This window comes from Ambystoma mexicanum, chromosome 6p (assembly GCF_040938575.1).
Source record: "Ambystoma mexicanum isolate Mex_15411 chromosome 6p, UKY_AmexF1_1, whole genome shotgun sequence".
Classification (NCBI taxonomy): domain Eukaryota; kingdom Metazoa; phylum Chordata; class Amphibia; order Caudata; family Ambystomatidae; genus Ambystoma; species Ambystoma mexicanum.
This window is the reverse complement of record NC_090935.1, coordinates 1,516,648,626-1,516,672,016: the sequence shown is the minus strand read 5'-3', so window position 1 is coordinate 1,516,672,016 and position 23,391 is coordinate 1,516,648,626. Positions and strand designations below refer to the sequence as shown.

At 43.9% G+C, this 23,391-nt stretch overlaps 1 protein-coding gene across 2 annotated transcripts in view; it reads right to left on the bottom strand.

The window, feature by feature from the left end:
• Positions 1–23,391, bottom strand: part of LOC138510595 (metalloprotease TIKI1-like) — a 367,802-nt gene that overhangs the window by 275,107 nt on the left and 69,304 nt on the right. For both annotated transcript variants that reach the window (XM_069626362.1, XM_069626361.1), the window contains exon 2: positions 19,882–20,442. In XM_069626362.1, the coding sequence (XP_069482463.1) occupies positions 19,882–20,442 (561 nt within the window). The remainder of the gene's footprint in view (positions 1–19,881; positions 20,443–23,391) is intronic.

Sequence of the window (23,391 nt, the reverse complement as noted above, 5' to 3'; positions counted from 1 at the left end):
CAGAGTCCAGTTTAAAACCCTGACCAGATCCATGGCGAGGCCCATTTCACTCAAGAATATAGTGTGAGTACCTAGAAAACTGTGCAGAACCAATCTCTTAGTTAAAATAATATAATTCAATCTATTTAACCTAAGTAGAACTGCCTCCTAGCTGTCACCTGTCATTTCTAGTAAAATTTGTCATTTTGAAAAAGTGTGCGTTTAAAATTTACAAAACCAAAAACGACCTTTACTAAATTACTCATATCTCTGCAACCGTTTGGGCTAGAGACTTGCAATAACTTTCATTTTGAAGCTGAGATCCCAGGCTTTCCTAGGACCCCAAAACGGTAGAGATAGTCCTTGCGGTTCCTTTGTAATAGCGCTCGGCGCATCCGCGAATTTTGCCGCGATTTGCAATTTCTTCACATGTAAAAAAAACTGCTGCTGCCTGATTTCATTTGCCAGAAATTCGTTTAACCTGCTAACTATCCCTGCATCATTGCTAGTGTGAGCCTGGACTAATATTAACTAGATACCACTCATCCTGAACCTCTAAAAGGGAATTAAGAGCGTTTCCAGCATATTTCTCATTCATTGCTAGCACCTATCAAAGCATTTGCCTGTGTTTTCAAACTTCTGTTTAAGCTTGCTGGATTGAACTGAATTACAGTTGATTGCATTTCTGAGAACTGTGTGTTTTCCTTCCATTTCCTTGCCTTGCATCAAGGGGGGGAGGGGAGTAGCCAGAGAAAAGTGATTACATTGTTTGGTTGAAATCATATTGCGTATCTTCTGTACTGCATTCATTGAATATTGCATCCACCTGAGCCTACATAAAGCATCCTCTACCACATTATACTTTTGTTCCTATTTACCAGTGTGCTACCTTATCCATTTCATGTCAACTCATTAGTGATTAAAGAAGTGTGCTAGTGCCAGATTCTCCGTTGTTAATATTTACCATATCAGATTAAGTGTGATATTCAATTATTAATTTATTAAAAAGTGTGATATATATTTTAATTTATCAAATAAACCTTTTAAACTTGCAAAACAGAATTACTTCTTGGCTCAGTGGGGTCAGGGGGATTCCAAGAGAGGGGTGTTATATGGGGGTAGTCATCCAGAACGCATGAACTGGACCTAAAGATATATCAATAAGGGTTTTCATTCAGTATTCTAGACTAGGCGTTAACTTGGCTGTAGTGCTGAATTGAATCCTCTTACAATATGGCATTTGTAACGCGCCTATACACAAGAGTTTCAAGGCGCGACGAGGCAGGGGGGGAACAAGGGGAGACAGACAACGATCCTACTAGGCCAGGTGTCATTCAGATCGCGTGGGCCCCTCAACATGCTTTAGCAATGATGCCCCTTGAGCACTTGATGCAATTAAGAGTTGTACAAAGAGCCACAGGAAGCTCGCTTTTCCCTGCTGGCAAATAACCCATTTAACACTCGCACAACCAAAGCCACTTTTGGGCCATCCATAACTCTCTTTGATGTTTCATATTCCTCCCTCCCTACACCTCCTCCTCCTCTACGCCCCACTTCTCCCTAGCACCCCAAAGCAGCTCCCCCCCCAACTCAGTAAACAGCCTAAGTAAAATAAATGAATGTGTGCGGAGAAGTGGTGGCAGTAGCCAGGGTGCAAATGAAATCTGGCATCAGAAATCATGATATGATATGATATGATATGATATGGCATTTGTAACGCGCCTATACACAAAAGTTTCAAGGCGCGACGAGGCAGGGGGGGGGAACAAGGGGAGACAGACAACGATCCTACTAGGCCAGGTGTCATTCAGATCGCGCAAGTGCAAGGGTAGAGGGGACTGGGAAAAGTGCAAGGGGAAGGGTAGAGGGGGAAAAGTGCTGTACTTGCATGTACTGATATGCACGTGACCTTGCTTGTTCGCATTCATTCGCAGCCCACGGAGGAGGCGCATTCCTCTGATTTGCTCATTATATCGGCTTGTCCAGCTTTACATTTGTTTCACAGACAGACTGTGTTTGGGATCGGTTATCTTTACTGGGCAGTCTCATACACGAGGGCCTTATTCTCCAGCAAAGGACACACACTCTCAGGCCCAAGTGCTTGCCACATTGGTCTGCTGTTCCTTGTTTGCTACAGCAGCAAGGCCATTTTTTATTTTATGATTGATTGATAATCCTTTATTCAACTATTGAGTCATCAGGAGAAATATATCACAAACAATAAAATACATAAAAATCATTGTCCCCTTAATCCAAAAATACAACAATTAAGACTCATCTTCCCATTTCTACATAATTAGCCATTGTCCTGGGTAGACACATATCATGTTGTATAATGCATTGCTCCGCTGGCTCATGAACACTCAGCAATGAAAAGCAGTGTTTGCAATTCTCCATAGCCAGTAGTTAAAAAATCCTCCATTATTTTGCATCGACAAATATCAAAGCATAATCATCGAGTAGACACCTCGGAAGGTAGACAGGAGGAACAGTGAAGAATATCAAGAGCCTGGATCTAGAGTGCTAGCAATAAACCCAGCTGGGTGGATATACTTGGCCACAAAGTAAACCACTACCAGGTCATCAGCTGTTCTGATAAATTGGTTGGCATCGCTTAAAGTGCGAATGCCATGCAGTGCAAGCAATGGTTCCTTAGGTCTTTCAACCCTTCACACATAAACAAAAAGTGCGGAATATCTTCTTAAATTGCACCACATAATTGGCAATTGCTCCCATTTGGATTTTCCCGTTTATTTGTGTGTTCCTGTGCCCTCAAGTATCCCACTCTGAATTCTATGTACCAGGCCCGGGCATAGTTTGGAGCAATTAAATCTAAATAGGGTTCGTACCCAGGGCTCTGTTCAAAAACCAAGTAATCCAAACCCAGAGACAGAGACAAACAAGTTCCTTTCATGCTGTTGGCCTTCAATAGTGCCAAGGCCTTTTTCATCTCGAGTTTTATAGATTCAGTGATCATGCCTGGGTTCAGCCAACGGCATGCGAGATCCAGAGCTAGCAGAACCACAGGAGGGACCCCGCCCCCTGCCCCTTCCAAATTCATCACCTGCACAAGAGCATCACGAAATGTGCCCAATGCTGGGATCCCCCAAATTCTAAAACAATAGGAGACAGGTATCATGGCAAACTCCTCATCCAGAGGGCACAAATTGCATTCCATACGGATCAGGGCTGTCAAGACACCTTGGGGCAAAAGCAAAACACTTTTTACAACCTTGTTTTCAATTGTGCTGGGAGTCTTGCCCCTAGAGAAACCCCAAATGTCTGCACCATGAAGTGCGGCTGCTTTTGCTTGCGCTTTATGAACTTCCATCACTGGGCCAACTGCACCACCCCCCTCCCCCCTGCTTTTTTATGAGCAGAGCATTGTGGTTGTACAAACGTAGGCGCTGTGTCCATTCTCCTTGCAATTTCAGTCACATAGGGCCTGATTTACTAAGCCTTCTTTTAATGGGAATTGCACATTGCAGCACGTCTTTGTAAATCAGGTCCACATGGTCTTGGTGTCTTGGTGCTCCAATATGGCAAACGAGACAAAGTACTGTGAGAGAAACATCCATGGAAGAGTGAGAGCAAACATGGGTTGCCTGTGTCAAAAGAGATAACATAACCACTTACACCCTACATTACACGTGGGCGGAGGTCTTGCGGTCCGGATCGTAGGTGCCAGCATAGAACTATATTACCTTTTGTCTTCCTGATTATTTTTCGTAATATCAGCTGCTTTAAATTAACGAGTTTGCCGTCTTGTTGGTACAAATTCCCCCTCCAATATGTGGCCCTTATCCTCACTGTTTTCTGGTCACATCTCTTAAATGTTAGCACCAGAGATGTACAACACATTTTCAGTTCATTCTTATGTGAGGAAGTGCATAGTCTAGTCAATTTAGCTATGAATTATCGGCGGCGGGCGTATATACCCTGGATATTTTCCACCAAAGAGAGTAAATCGGGTAAGCTAGTGGATCTGTTCAGCCCTATAACTGAACTATGCGAGAAAGAAGATCGCCTTTTCAATGCCCATGAATGGAAAAACGGTCGCATTTTCCATCACTTACCAAATACCAGATAAGTTGCAGGGCTAAAGGCCCTTTCTTGGGTTGCAGTTGCGCACACGCTGGCACCCCCTGCCACATTTTACTTTGCTGACTCTCTCAGGCCAGCATACCCTGCCCGCGTGACAAGCTTTTGTCCACTTGCCACTGATTTGCTGGAAGGCTGCTCCACCCTTCCAGACTCCAGATCCTGGAAGGAAAATGTGTGAGCACGCGAGGATGCCTGGGTGAACGGTGCCAAGCTCTTGCTGTTTCATTGCAATTATTTTAAAAACGTTAACACTTTTACCCACCCAGGCCATGGGCAGCACTGCATACTTACACTTACACTGACACACTCAACCCTGACCGCAGACCCACAATGAGACTGGGAGTTGAGGAAAGTTGCTCATCTTCTCTGAACATCCATCTTTCAGTCAGGGGCACATCAGAAAGGACACCAACAAATTAAAGATAATGTTTGTCTCGCGGTTACGTGGCTTGGGATGCATCCAGGTTTACTCTGTAGCTCAGTGGCTTGAGTGGGACATTGGGTGGGATGGTAGAGAGTGAGGGCCTCTGGTTTGATTCATTAAAAATATATTGCCTGTCTTTGTTCGAGAGCCTGCACACTTATGCTTTTCAATCACTTGTGTAGAGTGCATAGGATTTGTGCTCTTAAGCACTGTTGAGATTTCGTGACTTTGATTACATCTGTGTGTCCGTATCTACTAAGGGTTGCACTTGTGGGCTCTTGGCAACTTTTCTCAGTGAACTGCTTTATCTTTGTAGTTCTGCTTTTTTGAGGAACTACAGATCCAGCAGCAGTTGCGCTATTTAATTTCCTTTCAGGCCGGTTTGTGGTGTTTTGCGTCTGGGTCCCAGAAGGGTGCCGGTCAGATAGCAGTTCTCCTCAAGTAAGTTCGTCCTTGTTTGCCTTAGTTATTGTGTGTTAGTGCCTTTGGTTTCCATCCTGCCTTTAATCCCGTGTTTTTAAAGTATGTCGTCCTTGGGCACAGATCTATGCATTACATCCAGCAGGTCGGTGGATATTCTGAATCGATATCGTGGCATGGCCCTCTTACCCTGCTTACGGAATCTTCTATGTTAGCGTCACTACGCCCTCTGCAATTAAATCTAATGTCTTGGTCACTGCTACAGTGGCTATGACTCAGCCACATTCTGATAGTATTTTATTTGAGAAACTGATGCCCTCACCTGCGCTGTATCTCATTAAAGGGCAGGCCTCCTCCCAGGCACTATGGGCGGTAGTTTCTTGCGTGCTAAGCTACTGTCAGATTCTAATACCACCATTGACCTTATACGTAAATATCGGCCACCACAATTTGGTCAATTTGATGACATGCTGTTGCCTCTTCTTAAACCACTATTGAAAGTGATTGTTCTTGATGATTTTAATCGCAGACTTCTGGATAGTTTGGATTCCATGGCAGCCATTGTTGAACCTGTGTTAGCTAATCTAGGCTTTTTTCGCATCATGTCACTGCAGCAACTCATGTCAAGGGTACAACACCGAACTGGGTTACAAGTCACAATGTCATTATCAAGAACTTAGACATGGTCTCCGGTCCGTGGTCAGACCATACGTTGATTCACTTCAATCTTTTCTGTACCTCTCAGTATCGGAAATGAAAAGCAGAGAGGATTATCATCACTTTGAGAATCCTCGCAGGCTCTCAGCTGCATTAATGGCCTCTCATTGCGAGGCCACGCTTAACAATTTAGTCAACTATGTCTCAGCCAATGAGCTTGCTTAAGCTTATCCAAACATCTTTCTGAATGCTGTCAATATTGTAGCTCCGGTAAAAATGTGGTGTGTTAGGAAAATGAATAATAAAAACTGGTATTTAGTGGAAATTCAAGAACTCAAGGTGGCCAAGTACAAAGCGTGTGAGTTATGGTGACAAACTAACTCGGAACAAAAAAGGCTCAGATAGTCATGTGTTTGCAAAGGAACATAAACCGACTATCATTGGGGCAAACAAATGATTCTATGATCAGAGAATGAACAATGCCAAGGCAGACTCCAAGGAACTTTATAAGATTCTTAAGGAGTTAGAAGCCCTCTTCCACCAGTTGAATTGCTAAACCAGAATAAGGGTTGGTAACGTCCATTCAGGACACCATGTCTAACAAGATTAAGACAATTCAGAAGGACATTGTGAACAAACGGGTGCACATTTTTTCCAAAAGGTTTCTTACGTTTGCCTATTATGCATGCTGTCTCTAGCACTTCTAACTGTAATAGTGGAGCAGAAATCCTTCTCTGAGCACTGTCTTGCCGATGTGACTTCATAGATCGCCCGCGTTTCCAGTCGTGTGTCGATGATGCACCAGGCAATGCCACAAGTACTCGGCCCGAGTCAGAGAAGGTCATTATCAATGTGCAGGTTTGCCAGAGCATCACTGGAGGAGCACCAGACAGACACATCCAAGCCAAATGCGGAGCGATCTGAAGGTTCCCTGCAGTGAAGCGACTGCCGATTGATCAAGATTTGAGAGATGTGCACCACCCCATTTTGCTTTCGTGGTGAAGCAAAGCTCGCGGCCCACAGATAATCAGTGCTACACATCGGGGTTCTTCCACAGGTACTCAATACAAAAGACACAGGGCCAGATTATATTTTCAATGGCTTGCATCCGTACTCAGATTCCCTCTACGCCAACCTGCAAAAGCATTGGTAGGCCCAGCAGGGAACATGCATAAAGTAGAGTTAGCAGATAGTCTAGGCATGATGTCATATGGCATTTATAACGCGCCTGGACACAAGTGTTTCTCTATTTGATAATCACGTTTCCATGTAGTTGTTACCATCCACCACAAGACATGGACAGAAAGAGTGTGGACTGCAATGGAGCTGGCACCGATTGGTTGAAACACACCATCAGTGAGGGATATTTCACATTTTTTGTTTAACCCTTTCTAAATGTATCCCACACTCTCCAGTTGTAATTGTCTGCCGTCTCAGGCAGGAAATGGAAGTAGAGAAGGGGAAACAGACGGAGGACAAGGCTCTCTCCGGGAAGGCTGTTGCAGCTCGAGGTCCCCTCACCACTCTTACCACTTGGTACTCAAAGGGGGGAACATGGTGCCCCCTTGCCTCTGCAGAGGGCAGCTACCTTTGCGAAGCCACAGCCACCTGTGAACTGGTAGCTTCAGAGGACAACTCAGAGGGCGCTGCATGCGCAACTGCGGAGACAGCGCGGCACTGTTCCCGAAAGACAACCTGTGACAATGGCGCTACTCCATGTCTGTCCCACCTCTCAATGAGGGAACTCTGTAAATCCCGGAAACTAACAAGCAGTGCAATGTAACCGGATGAGAGTCACCTCCTTAAAGTTAAAGACCTCGAGGTTTCCCTGCTCAGTGAAAAGAATAATAATCATATAACATTTTCATGTAGCACTTCACGCGCGATAACTTCCACTTCTAGGAGAAGTCGCCAAACATGTTATTATTGCTAAATGTAATGGCGCTCAATGAATCCGCATCAGAAGGAGTAAGGTCCGTGCCAGGGCTGCTGACTCGGGAGCCTGTGGAAGCAGGACTCACACAGATATCAGAGGAAGCCGCGTTATTCTTTACGCTATCCTACGCTGCCATTTCCTGTCAACTTCCAATTGACTATAATTACAAGCCATCGCAAGAAATCCTTCGCTAGAAATTGCCTTTGAATGGGTTTGCGAGAAACACCTTTGAGCAACTTTAAACCGTACGCATTTTCTGGCACACACACATAAAATGAACCCTCTTTCGCGAAATGCTGCGGTTAGTCATCTCAGAACCACCTGTTTTTTTGGTTTTTTTACAATGTTGGTGTTGAAGCTCGTATCCGTTTAATAACTGGAGCAGCATCTGATGAGCCCTGTGTGTGTTCCCTCACTCAAGCGCCTGCCACATTTGTCACTAGTTACTGCACTGATCTTGGGGTTCACAGTTTCAAAACATTTTCTAAGCTTGCAGCCTTAGGCTTTCTTTCTGCCACTAGGAAACGTAAATTAAGTAGGTTATTTGTGCATTTGTATAAGGGTAATGCCGTACATTGGGCCTCATTCCGAATGTTGCGGTAAGGCAACAACGGCGCCGGTAATGCTACCAGCGCCGTTGTTGCCATGCCGCAACATTACGAGATTGCTTGCAGGGGCCGATCTGCACGCCTGGTTAGACCAGGCGTGCAGAGTGGCACCCGCGAGCAGAACAGGATGTAGCAACGGTACCGTTATGAACCGTACCGCTGTTACCATCCGCCCATTCCCATTGAGCCCTATGGGGGCTCAAATGGGAATGGGGACGTACCGGCTCCGTGTCCCGCGAAAGGGAATTACCGGGCTCTCCAAGGTCGAAATGGCCGGTAAGTCCCCTTTTGGGGGACCCAGACCCGAGTTTGGGGCTAGCCATGCCCTTATCGGCACGGCTACCTCCAAACACGTAATGAGGCCCATTGTGTTGATTATTTCAGGTGGTATTCATGTGGTGTAATGTTCAAGGGTATGTTTGTCTCTAAAGTAAAGGTATCCGATACCCCAAATTCAGCTTGCTCTTGCACACTGCCTCAAAGCAATTCACCTGAGCAGCTGGTTCATACTCGGCAATTTAGCTCTTTACTAGCGCCGTAACTTATGATCCCTCTAAGGGGGAGCGCATATGTGCACCTGCTCAACCCGATTTGGCAAGCGGCACGCAGCATGGCTGGGGCGCAGCATGGCTGGGGCGCAGCATGGCTGGGGATGCAAATCCCAAGTGTACAGAAGAAGCAGAGTTTAGGCAGGCTGTACATGATTGCTAGGTCTGCAGCCTGGAGGAAGACAAGCCCCCCTGTATTTCTAGAGTTGGCTATTAGCGCCACCCATAAGCCAAAACAATTGCGTTAGAGTACAGCTAGGGGCAAATTGCATATGAGAGGAGGGGCACAAGCATTGTAGGTGTTGTTTGATTATTTACCCACTCATCGGCTTGCCAGAGCCATGATAATCCCTATGGCCATGCCCACCAACGCCCAGTCCATCCACGCCCAAAACACATCCTCCTGGGATCACATTGAGCTAACTTGATCAAGCTTTAGCAGCAAACTTTGTGTTTAAAGTGCCCGACGGTGTTTTTCCCCATTCTATTCAATTCGACTTTATTTGACAATTAAAAGCCATAAAAAATCATCACTTAATTACAAACGTGTTACATACTATTTAAAACCGGTTATACGTGGTCACTACGCAGCCCGTTTCTTCGAATCCGAAAATGTTCAATGCAAAAACCGAGCAGTGCAGTGAGCACATGGCTCCCTCTGTGCCGTTTTCCCGCTACCCGTGACCCCCGCTCCCTACTTACCTATGCTTGATCCTACTTACCTTCTCTCCCGTCTGATCCTCCTCTCGTCCAACTCCCTGCGTTGTTTGTCTCCTAACCCTAAAGTGGATAGGGACTTCCGTCTCAGGGTCCCTTTTAAAAAACTTTTTTAAAAACTTTATTATTCCCCCTCACTGCACTCCTTCCTTTGGAAGCGGGGAACACCACTGCAGTACCCGAACCAATGATACCGAACATGGGCTGCGGGACACACCCCCACAACTCCCATTCAGTAGCATGGGATTTGGCATTTTTGTTCTTGCCGAATGTGCCGTGAAAGCACATTTAGCATATTTCCCTGACATTTTGGGGGATTACTTTTAAAACCAATGAAAATAGGGAGAGTATACTCGCAACCCTATAATCAGATAAATCATTATTCACACATACAGGTAACTCTAGGGACCGTTCAGGTGTTGCCTGCGTAGCCATGCCCGATGGACATAGCCTGCTACACACATCACAGAATTAGGGTTGGCAGTGCTTTTGCACAATTCTAGAGCATCCACAAAAGACCGAACGCGCTCCCTCCTTCACAAAGGTTTCAAGTACCAACGTCTCAAGGGTTTCAGCAGTACCCAGATAAAGAAAAGTTCACAGTACGTTTCTCTCCTAAACTACACAAGGGGCATATGCAGTCTGAAATGTCTCTAACCTAAAGCTGATAAATAAGGCTCTGGCATAGGGTGGGGTCAAATAATCAAGGCAATCTTCTTGTCCAAAGTCTGCCTAACATACTAAATACTCTGGGCCTAATGTTAGCATTTTTGCAGCCTCAACCATTTTCCTCCTTGCCAAAATAATTGCTTTTTCTTTAAACCTAGATCTGACACCCCTAACAATGGTCTGTGGCTCTTCCCAAAGCCCGTATTCATTCAGGGTGTGCAATAGTTTTGTCACATGGGCTACCCATGGGATCTTTTGCTCCGCGTTAGATCCAAGACATGGTTCATAGCATCTCGATATTTCCCAAGTCCCTCAGTGCACCACGACCGTATCCAGTAAAACACTGGTTTCAGAGCAGCTTGTTCCACCATCGGGTATACATCAAGCTCTAAATGCATCAATACACTCGGGCGCCTAGTGGGACCTGGAGGAGTTGCTTCAAGTGCCTTTTTTCCACCCGTTCTAGATGTGGTGTGTCTCCATAACCCCACAGTTCAGCACCAAATAAACTAGCTGGGATTGCTTGCTTACGATACCCTTCTAATGCTGGGGGAATTGTTCTCCTGCCATGTCTTGCATGCGAGATTCTAGGTGTTCACGTGTATTTCCCCAGATTTGCACATGCCTTATCTAATTGGGCAGCCCAAACACCACTCTCATGCAATCTGATTCCAAGATAGTCAAAGAAGAGAACATGTTATAGGATATTTCCCTCCACCACTATATCGATTATACAACACCTAGTGTGCAAAAAAATTGCATTGAAAAAAAAGCATTGAATACATGTTTTTTGAAGGTAAAGGCTTTAGTTTAATTTTAATGGGGTTTTAAGGGTAAAAAACGAGGAATTGGGGGGACCCCCATTTAAAAAAATGCATTCGATGCAATTTTTTTTGATGCATTTTTTTCGATGGAATGGTCTGTCGATGGTAAGAATTTGATGGAATGACTATAAACCATTTATACTATTGAAGGAGAATGCAGAGAGGAAGCGCCTGTGGTTAGCTTGATTACTGCATTGAAAAGCTTACATAAAACAGGGCCCCATACACACGGTACATCTTTTTAAAAGTCTATCGGGACCCTGTCCGGACTTGGTGCCTTACCGCTCTTCGAGTGTGCAAAGCATTACCTGCTTCCTCAGCAATAAGCTGGAAGTCGCCCTCCCTCATAGGCTCCTCTGTGGAGAGACTATCTCCAGATGGTATATCAGCTGGTTGTCTTATTGGGCCACCGTTTAGACCCGAATAATGCTCCCGCCTGGCATCAGTGGTGAAACAACACTGGAGCAACTCATCCCCATATACTTACACCCCTAAATTATTTTCCAAAAAGCTGTGGGATCACCATCCTCGAACACTTGCATTAGGCGACTCCACAGTGACCTAACATAAGCTTTCCTCTTTTCTGTAATTAGGTTTTTGTACTTAAATTGGCATTGGCAGAGAAGTGCTTTGTCCGCTATTCATCCCATTTCAAGGCATGCTCATAACTGCTTCTTAGCCTCCTGGCAATCAGCGTCATACCAATCAACCTTTTTTGGCACTCTCCTTTTAATTTTCCGGGCTTCACTGTTAAAATGTGGGAGAATATTTTCGATAAGTTTTTCAAACTCAGTGAGAACACCATCATTATAGATTACTTCACTACAGATCGCTGTCGAGTTGTTCAGAATGATATCATAGACTATTGGTTTCTTTTCTTGCTCTAGGATTTCAGGCCATTTCATTGATTTATGGACATGCCACGAGACAGTAATAGCCCCTCCTCTCAGCAGATTCTCAAATGGCTGATGCTGACTACCTTCAAAGGTAAAATAAATAATGAATGGGTGATGATCACTAGCAATGTTATACAACTCTTCAAAGCCATTTACCCTTCTCCAATACTTGGTCATTGCCAATGTATGATCTATAATAGCCCCTGAGTAGGTCAGATGGACTGGCTGTTCTTTAGGGGAACGGCCATTACAAGGCCTAAATTGTAAGTTATAAAGAATACGAGTTGTGTCAATTGCTTGGCAGTGTACCCTTTTAGATTTAACAGCCACCAAGGGTGGGCTACCCAAGCAATATCTTGCTCCTCCCATAGAGCCTCCAGCTCTCTAATGGGTTCAAGGTGGAGATTAAAATCCCCTGCTATCAATATATGTGTCTTTTGTGAGTCTAAATTCCCCCAAGAACTAACCAGATCCTGTATCTTATCCACCACGGCCAGCCCATCAGTCTGAGTGGGAAAGTTGTACACATTTAACAACAAGATGCAATTGCCTCCAGGAGTGTAAGCTATTAAACGTGAAAGATCTGGCAAGCCGTTCGACCGAGACTCTTCCAGTTTAGGGTAACATCTGCCCAAATCAATAATCCTACACTTGGCCTCCCTTTAGGGCTTTTCCTGGCAGGGTTCTGAAATGATTGGTACCCTTTTAGTTTAACCTCCACATAGGACAAGGTTTCTTGAAGGAAAACCAGATGGAAACCCCTGACAAAGTCATTCCACTCTGGATCCTCTAAATGTTTTGCAATCTCCGCTATGATCCACAAAACTAACCTGGTCGTGGACACTCTGCAATGCATGGTGCTTCCTGCCTCAGTCAGTCTATTTCTCCCATATCCCCAACTGGCACTGTAACCTCTGTTCCCAGGCCATTAACCTAATTGGGACCAGATCCTATTTTAATTCCCTGGGTATCTCCCTGCACTCTGGGTTGATTGGGGAAACCTGCCCCCAATCCTGTGCTACCCCCAATTTTGAGCTGGCCTGGTGAGTAAGATCTGATCGTTGTTAATGGGCCCAAGGGTGGGTATGTTCGCATGTCGATTGCTAACAGACCATCCATCCACAAAAGAACTTGAATACAGTTTTAGCGGCTGTTATGATATGGCATTTGTAACGCGCCTATACACAAGTGTTGGGCAAGTGAGTCCACTTACAGGTCACACTGTCCTCTCTAATTATGGAGAGGCAGCCCTTGACATGGCGGATCAAATGGGCACATTTGTTCTTTAAAGAGTCTGGGTTTCCCCAGCTTCCCAGGCTCAGTCTCGGCACATTAAGCATTGTAAAAAAGAGAGCTATACCTTTGCACAATCACCACTCCTCCCCATATGGATGTAACCCCAGTCACCTATACCTGTATTGTCCTTTTCTGGATGTACATGCTCTGTACCCTTGGGGATAGCACATTTTATGCTCTGCCCTCCTTCCCTGGAGCGTGCACGTTCACGCCCCACAGGTTGAGTAAGGTTTGGGGAATCAGCAATGTGTCTGGCCCCAACATTAGCAATCGGGGCTTCAATGCTCTCTTTAAAAGTTTGATTTCATAAACCAAATTTTGCAGACATTTCTCAATTTTGTTCGAAATCAAATTTTTTAGTTTCCTCCAATGTAATCGGATTTTGATTCCTACTGTGTTGATAAAATGCAGGATGATTTTTCCAATGCAGTCGCAGCAGAAACAGCAGCAGAAGTACCATTACCACAAACAGCGGGTTGGGCTGTGCCGCTGCGTTTCAGCGGCTTATACCGCCTGACCTTTATTTATTTTAGTTGCCCATTTCCTCTTACCAGGAGGCTTTAGCCTGTTTTTTAGGTCTGTATTTGGTACATTCGCTTGTGCCAGGTGGAGAATCTATTAGACAGGGGGGTGAGGGAATCTACTAAAAAAACCTCATCCGGGCGTGCTCTGTCCTCCCTTTTACCCCTACTCGCCTCAATTCCAGATACGGTCATCAAAGGAACCAATTTTTTCAGCAAGCTCATTTAGCTCACTTGGTGTATAAACTTCAATAATGTTATTCATAGTGTTCCCTGCCCCACCACCCCCAACTCATAGTAACAGGTATTGCATAATTTCTTCCGCCCTCTTACTCCAATTTCATATCTTTTTCAAAAGGAGCGAGGGGATCCTTATCTTGAATGCTGCAGGAACTCAAAGGAGGCAGCGAATCCCCTTTTCTTAAAAATACAGGCATGGGGGTTCCAATCATCCCACCTGGCTATTATAACTTCTGGCCTATCAAAATCGTTCAGTAACCACCTAATCTCCATAATCAAACTATTTACATATTCAATTGGCTGAAACATCTTATAGCTTATTCTTTGACCCCCTCCAATCCCCGGAGACAAAAATGAAACAGCCTATCTTTTAGACATAATACACAAGCCATACAGCTCACAATGACCAAATATCAGCAGGTAGACAAATAGATAGGAGAGAAAAAGAACCCCACGAGGGAAAAAGCTTATTCCTGAAATTCAAATTCAAATCCAAAGAGGACAAACCGAGTCTTTGCCTGGAAATCTCACAGATACAGTGAACATCTGACTGATTTGGGGGGCATCCAAAGTCCATTTCCCCCTCTCCGCCCCCCACTCCATGTGTCCAAAGACCTCTGAGCTCAGAACGGACTAGTACAGACATAAATATAGCCAGTTCCGAATACAAGTTCAGCTGGAGGCAATCACCAAGATGAACTGTGTCGATGGAAGGCAAACTAAGCCGGTGTGGTGCAGATCAAGAGTAAACCTTCTTGCAGATACACCTTCAGCGCCAAAAACCTTCCGGCGCCAAGAACTGTGCCCTTTCCCTGCCGCAGGCTTCACCGGTGCAGGTACCCAGCCAAGCTTTCATCCATAGGGAAGTGTGGTGAAGGTAATCCTGGTGATAGGTGATGGGAGAATGCTGCCGGCACCAAACCCTTTCCCCGCCGCTGGGAGTCTTCTGAGCATTCTTCTGACATGACTTAATTGGAGCTCAAACAACCCTACTGGTGTAATAACAATGTCCTCAGCCACTTGATTTAGAAGCACTATGAGTGTCCTTCAATGAAGTCCTGTTAAAAACAAACAGTGGCAAAGCCAAATGTTTTGGCTTCTGTATAACTATTAGTCATTTGCCAGGCACTGCTATTATGTGCCCATGTACTCACAACATTTTGCAGCTGCTACCATCAATGGCCAGTTAATGCAACTATGGCAGGTCTTTCCCATGCCTACATAATAGCACAAACTGTTGGCATTGCCAATGTTTTTTCTTGAAAGCTAGCACCCTTGATTCATGTCCTCTCCTCTTTCTCGTCTTCAGTTCCATTCTGCATTGCCAACTTGAGCAAAGACTGTAGAAGCATGCGCGGGTCGACCTACAGAGCAGAGGGCAATGCCTGACAGGTAATCCCAATGTTCTAGTGTGGGCCAATTTCTGGTCAGAGTTGTCCAGGTTTTGTGGCCACAGTGGGTCGGTTAGATTAATTACAGCACTACTTTTAACCAATGTTTTATGCTACATATGCTTTCAAATGCACAATTTCAACAAATTTTACCAGAACATTCCCTTTCTGTTGTGCTTAAACAGTGCATAGCAAAATGTAACAAACTCCAATTTCCGATTGTGGGCCACTTTTCCATTGGTGTCTGGGAAGATCTTATGCCTAGTCCACCCGGTGTAGAAGAGAAGTGAGGAAGAGAGAAGATCAAAGAGGAAGGGGAAGCGGTGAGCAGGAGAGGAGGCGAAAGATGTGGGCGGTGGTACACAATCAGGAGAAACTTTAAAACGTTATAGAAAGAGAATAGTACTAAGAGGGATGGGGGCACATGGGACTCAGAGGAAGGGGTAGCAGATAAAAAGACTGAGCACACTTTGAGAGACAGTGCCATACAAAGAGAAAGGGCTACTTAGATGGGCAGAGGGTGAAATAGAAGCAAGGTGGATCGAAAGAGAGAGAGGGCACAGTGAGATACCACATGAAGACATGGTGGGCAGGAAGACAGAACGTACAGTGAGCGACAGAAAGAAGTTAAAAAAGAGGCAAAGAAAAAAAGGACAGGGCACACAATTGGGATGAAGTGAAACAGGTTGATAAAGGTGTAGAAACCCTGGCTTTTTTATTTTGATTAAATAATCAAATGATGTGTGTAATTTCTTCTCAAGGAGGGTGATCTTCTAAACAAATGCCCCTTTCACAAGCCCCATGTCCAAAACATAGTGCACACCCATGTCCTGCTGGATCAGTACTGTGATTTGCAGCACCTACTCTGCAGTGGTACAAAGCAGGTTCAGAAGTCACACATGCCCTCTTGACAGCTTCACTGGAAAACCAAGTCACTTCAGCACAGAGGCTGCATTTAAGATATCCACTTCTGTTCTCAAACTACATATTTATGGGAGTTGCTATCTGTGAGGCAGTTATCAACTTTAAATATAGGCCATACCTGAGGTCAAGATATGGTGGCTAATATCGCTCATATTTATTACATATATATTACAGCCACATCAATATCATATCATGCATGTTTCAGCACTGTGAGCCCAGCCCAGCTGTTGAAAGGTTATGTGTACTCTGGTCTGACATCCTACTCATGCCAACTGACAGGCAGAACTCTGAATGACTGGGCCTTTCATTTTAATCCTTTGTGTGGTCTGGTAACACCTCACTCCAGATGTCTAGCCTCCCAAAAGGAGCTGGCATTGGAAACAGGAATTAAAGGCCACCCCTATCCCACAATGACTAGCCTCATACCAAGGTGCTGCATACGAAAAGGGCTGTTGATGCTAATGGCAAGGGAGGGGGGTCAAGTGTAGGCAGAGGGTGCTTGGCCTAGTTGGAGGATTCCAACATCTCATGTTCTCTTGATATCTTTCTCTTCCCTCCTGTCCCCTCCACTTCCTCTAACACAGAGCACTTTGGGTATGATGTCAGAAGGCAAATACCACTTGTCTCAAGGGTAGGGATTGGACCCCTTCAGCAGGCTTGCTTTAGTCCAATCACATGTGGACTTTTGCCTTAAAAAAGGGAGTCTCCCACTCCTTCTTTGATTCAATCTTGGACAAACATCTGAGGAAGAATTTATTTGGACCTCGTTTGGGAGAGTTGATCTTCCTAAAACCCCCAACCACTGAGATGAAGAAGGAGCAGTCCAAGGCAAAAGCAAGCTCTGCTCCCTACCTACTGTCAGGGCAAAATGGATGTGACTCTTGTGGAGGACCTGCCAATCTGCAACAATCCACATTAGGCTGGGAGAGCGGAACCTGAAATGACTCATCCTGTCCTAGACCCTCGGAGCGGGTCTCATAGCAACTGGAGGACCAGATCAGCCAAATCCCCCCAGTTCTGCTGCATCAAACTGGTCAAACAGAATTTGAACTGTGTTCACCGCACTCAAACCAGAGGCACTCACTGGTGCTGCTTTTGGCACTACATGAAACTCGAACCACCTCTGCATCGCACCTGTCACACTGGCTCGCCGCTGCATTGTGCCCACCGGAGCCTGTCACCCATTCAGCTCGAACAACCTGCTCGCTTTTGCAGACCAAACCTGAACCACAGCTTTGTCAAACCTGCTCCAGAGCACCATGGTCACCACATCAAACTGATGTACCGCTACTTGACCTGCTGACTCAAACTAGTGGCTACCAACATCATGAACAACCTCAACTCCTGACCTGACCTTGATAAACCATCTGAACTGCATTACCCGTGAACCAACAAGCTGCCAGTTTGGTGCTTGACCAGTATGACTCACTACACCCGAACCTTGTTCGATCCACACCACAGCACACCGCTAAACCCGGCTCAACACAATCAAACCGCCTAAGAACAGCAGAAAGGAACTATGGAGCCATAATTTCCTCCTGGTCAATTTGGGGGCCTTACAGACTGGTTAGGTAATTATTGGCATTGTTTTCCACTGAACAACATATTTTTTTTAACTCCCTGATTGCTTGTTGCCTTGTTACACCTTCATCATACCCAGAGTGCTGCATCTTTATATATTTGCATGTTCTGTTTTCTCTCTTGGGGTGTTTTTCTATAGTGTTGTCAATGGTTGGTTGTTTGTACATTGGTATGTTTATATATTTTTCTGGGGCCTTGATTGTACATTGCTTTATTTTGGGCCGTTATACCTTTCTATTTGGGTCACATCTCGTTCACATTCACACCCCTGAACCAGTACAGCCCTCCCGCGGCCCACGTTATCACAAAAGGCAAAGGAGCTTTATCTCTTGGCTATGCCTGTTTTGCCTTTTACGATTGGGACCACTTTTGGTTCGCAGAAGTGTGGGGCTGAACAGGTGGTTTAGCCACTACTTATCCTCATTCCCCTGCAGAGCAGAAGTCATTTTGTCAAACAGGTGACAGAAAGAAACACAGTAAATACATTGGGGGACAGGACATAGTGAGATGCTGCAACAGATAGTTATAGAGAGGAGTGGGGAGAGTCACAGAAACTGAGAGTGAGAGGGGGAGAGCAAGAGCGAGAGAAATGGAGAGTGAGAGAAGTAAGGGAAAGAGATATGCAGCACACAGAGACAGAGTGAACACAGAGATGCATGGGTTACAGAAAGAGGTGGACAGAGGCCGAGCAAGAGTGGGGCACATGGGACTTAAGAGGAGGACACGGGAAGGTGAACACAGAGCGATGTGGAACAAAACGGATGCTTATGTGTATATAGACATTTCTACATAGCACTGTTTCTAGCAATTTGAATTACCGTAAATGCATGTCAACATTCTGTGGGTGCCTTAACTCATGCTGAAGTTACTGTTGCCATAACCCAAGGTATAGGAGCTGCTGTGAATACATTTCCTCTAAAACATATTGCTTCTAACCTATTACATTTTTGACACGTGTGCATTAATATAATGTATAATTCAGCACAATTCTTTCTGAACATTTCTTTGGTTGGGCGTTTGGGAACCCCCGAAAAGCACTATTGGAATAGGAGATTCCCCAGGCTCTCTTTGATGCTTACCTTGTCATTGATTTGTGCATAGAACCAAGAATGTGTTATGTTATGTTATGTGTTTGCTTCTATAGCACCGGTAGCCCAAGGGCATCAGGGCGCTTTACACAAAACAAAAATGAACCGCACAGGCAACACTTCATTGCATCCAAATGAGAAGAATGATTAGAGGGAACCTCGGTGGGGACCCTAACCAAGAACTGTCCTGAAGGAAACATCTGATGGTCTTTCACTGTGCTTGACACACAAGTCACCTAAGCTCTTTGGGACCACTGCCACCAGGCTAGGGTTGGTTGTCCAATTTAGCAACCAGCATTCCAAAAAAAAACAATCTGCTAGACACATAGGTGACACTGATTGGGGTTGTCTCTTATACAATGAAACTCTTGTTACCACTTAGCTGTTGCACAATTGATTAATGAAAGTGAATAACGAGGATTTTTTGGGAAGTGGAATTCGAAGAGGTATAGTAAAGAAACGAGGATAAAAGTTGCACGGCGTATTATTTTTAGCTGCTGCAGTTTTTGTTGTCACTTCCAGTCTTAGGCGTTTTGAAACGATTGCAAGTTATGGGACTACCATTAATGTAGGGACTTTGACTAATAATCATAGTATTGCGTTATTCCTTTCTGCATCACAATGCAATTTGGGATGAATACCTTGTGGTACTTTAGATTGCCCCATAATGTGTACATTGCAAGAGGTTTGCTCGTTAAGTTCTACCCTTAAAATGCATTTCACTGGAGTTCTATCAATGCATGTATGATATTATTTTGCACATAATAAATGATGATATTATTGCTCTTCCCGCAGAGTAGATATTGTTTAAATGAGTATAATTTCAGCATTTATCAGTATAATTTCAAAGAATATCGATTTCAACACCAGCGTGAAGTCGCAGAAAGTTGTTAAAATGTGCATCCTCCAGATATTTCTGTTTTTAATATTTGACAGTTTTTATTGGTCTCCTTACATATCAACCAATAAGACCTCGTTCAGGGGCTTGTCCTTCAGTAACTGGTACAGGAACAAAATGGCAGCATTTGAAAGAATACCATTAACATGTGTTCACTTACCTGGGAAAAGTTCAGTCCATTCAGAGGGTGGCACTGCTCTTCAACTTTTTCCACTGCCCCAGTTCGCTTTCGTAGTCGCTCCGCCTCCTGAGCAAGATAGAGGTCCAGAACTGGCACACCACGTGACTTTATATCCACCTCAGTCAAGGAGTTCACCATCAGCATGACCCACACAGGCCTTTTCCTCTCCCAGTTGCCAGCAATGGCATTAAACAAGTAGTCTGCATACAGTCCCTTACCCCGCTGGTCTGGTGTCATCCAAGAGGGCATCATAAGTTTGACATACTCAAGGTGGCGCTTCAGTCTTCGGTAGATGTCCCGAGGAAGCACACTCTGCAGGTTCTCCCCGTGTGGCAACATCTGGCAGCTGGTCAGAGCTGAGATTGTGTAGGGATCGGTCAGGTCTAGTTCAAAGTACACAATATTACTCTGTTGAAAGGCCTTCTTGGAGTTCTCTGGGATAAAGTCCCAGACCCGTGTGTAAGGGACATGTATAGTACCAAAGAAGTAAGATGGAGGGTCTTTTTTTATTGTCCACAGGAAGGAGTTTAATTCACTTTGCTGGGGAAGAAAATATAGTGAAAGTAAAAAACTTGAAGGGCAAGTTATAGTAAAATCACAAAACAGTTTGGTTATACTGTATTTAAACAAAAGGAAAGATACAAGTCATGTCAGCTTGTTTAAGTAAATGCACAGGAGAGTAAAAACAAACACATTGGGAGCTGGAAATCTTCTTTATCTGTTTGATAACGAGTTGTCCAAGCAATGAGCAACAGCACACTTCACGGAGAACACCATCTTGTAGCAAGATCATCTGAACCATAAAGGCCGACTGCTGAATCCAAAAGACTGACTGCTGAATCCAAAAGACTGACTGCTGAATCCAAAAGACTGACTCCCTGGAGCTCTGGCACTATTATTCAATGAACACTGGACGGTTGTATGTATCGCTGTACACCTTTGACAGATTCCACTGGAGCCTGCACTCTTATAATGTATCCAAGCAATTAAAAACACTACTTTGCATTTGAGGGTCTGGCCTTCGAAAGGTGCTCTACTTTCTTTTACTTTCAGGGAGAATGGGCAACTTCATACTGTACCATTTGGTCCAGTTTAATCAAAACGAATACGTTTACAAGTGGAGCTATGCATCTGAAAACAGAATATGCAGCACATGTATGAAATTAGATGACGGATCTCAATGACAATGACAATAGATATGTAGCACTCATTAATGTTGATAACGGTCAATTACATTCTGTGCTTATTGATTAACATAAGAAGGTTAATGCTGGGATCACAATGTAATTTACAGTGTGTTCAATAACCACCAAGGGTCTGACATTTGCACAAGTAGAAATGTTATTGTCATTTCACATCTGTGATAATATTAGCTCAATAACTGTAAAAAGCAAACTTTGGCATAATCATTGCAGTCAACTCCTGCCCACATGGCCTAGAACTTAGCTTTGACCCTTTGTTTTGGATCTTCATTTATTCTGTGAACTATATTGTGCTACAGATTACTCCCAGGTTTAATTGCAGCACATGTTTACATTATGTTACATTCTTACTGCAGTCCTTCAAATAGAGTGCCAACAGCAACGTTAACATATTGCTGAAAAGGCACTTTAAGAACCATTATGCCTTCCCAATACACTTTGCATCGAAATCCAAAAGTATATTAATCACAGCTTTGAAGAATCATATGTGCTTTCCTTAATATGGGGGAAATTTTCAATATACTCAGCCTCTTTTATAAAGGGGCACTTATGAATATTAATACATATATTAAGTCTATGTCGCATAATTTAATGTTATAATAATGTATGTACATATAAGTGTCGTTTTCTGCAAAATAACTTCCTTTTCCAACATATATATCACATTTAGAAGGTCTGGTGCAATCTTCTTAAAAGTGGCAAAGTTTAGCAGCCCCGAAGCACTTCTTGGACAGCTTGGCATACTCCTGCTTTGAATTGTGTCCAGAAACCTTTGGAAGACAGGGCCCCTGAATTACCCACGTACATTTTGTGATTCAAGCAATATCTGAGGGCTACATTTCCAAAGATCTATAGATTATTGACATATTGTGATCATTTCATTTGACTAGAATGCCTCTTTTTTATCAGTGTCACATTTCATCATTTGAGATTTGTGGTGTGATTCCCCTCAACCTGAGGATTACTCTGTGGAACGGGATGAGTCTCTTAATAATGTTGGAATTTGAAGGGCCATTTGTTTTAATTGCTAGGTATTCCCGATGTTTGTTTCAACAATAAACTTTTTATTTTTTTTAAATAACCCGTTTACTTATTTTCTTTGGATGTTAATATGCACATGCCACCCACCATGACAGCATGCCTCAAAATATCAACAAATGCTGTTTTAATGTTTTTGTTACTTGACCACTGAAAGCAATCAACTAATATGTTAGCCAATACATATCTTTGAAATACAAGGTGTTTCAGTTATTGTTCTTTAGCTCTCTTTCTTGCTCTGCCAACTGTTATCTCTCTAAATGTTTCTTCCCTCTCATGTATATTCAGATTTCTTGCATCAAAATCACCAAGCTATGACTCCTTTGTCGGTTCATGTTTGCTTCACTATTATGTCACTCCTTTACCCTGCTGTAGCTCCTTAAAGCCACAAAGTGCTTGTTGTATAAATCAACAATACATAAATCATTGCTTTCTGCACTAATCCTCCCCTTCTTCAACTTTCATTCTCAATGTCATTGCTAATTTCTTTCACACATCTCACCCATTCTTTCCTGCATGTTGAATCTGTAACTGCACTAGCGCACAACAAAGGTGGTTTTTCTGCTCAAGTAATCTGCATTCTCAATCTCTGCTTAGTCCTAACTGCAAACATAGTTGCCACTATAGGACATTTCAGCAAATCGTTTACCTCTCTCTGATCTTCTACTACAGGTAAATTGAATACACAAAAGACTGGGGGTTTGGAGTGTCAAGTGGCAGTGCATTTACAAAGCCTGTAATGTGCAAAATGCCTGGCATTGGGGATGAAAACCCACAGTTTGAAATGAACAGAAATTATTTTGTGCTTCATCAAGTTCATTGAGAAGCACAGAGGCAACATTGCTACCTGATGATGTGGGATGCATGGTAATTTGCGTCTGGCTTCTTTGCCAAGCCACACATACATAACCCAAGTGCTGACCAAAGTCAGTCAGGACGCGGACTGCTGATAATGATACAGTACTTGTCATTGAAATTTGTAGTCAAGTTGTGTCCTTTGCCATAATACAATCAGCTGCATATTGCTCACTGCACACACTTTGTTGCCCCATACACTGTTTTCTGCAGTGTATGACAATGTATTGTCTTTATCCATCAATTAGTTCTATGATTATAAGTTCATTTACAATTATTCGTTTTGGCTATTAGGTGGCGCTGAAAGTGCTACCTTTAAGCTGAAACTATTGTCATTAAAATAAGAGCTTTAACATAAGAGCTTCAAAAAGAGGCTTTTAATAAGGGTGTCTAA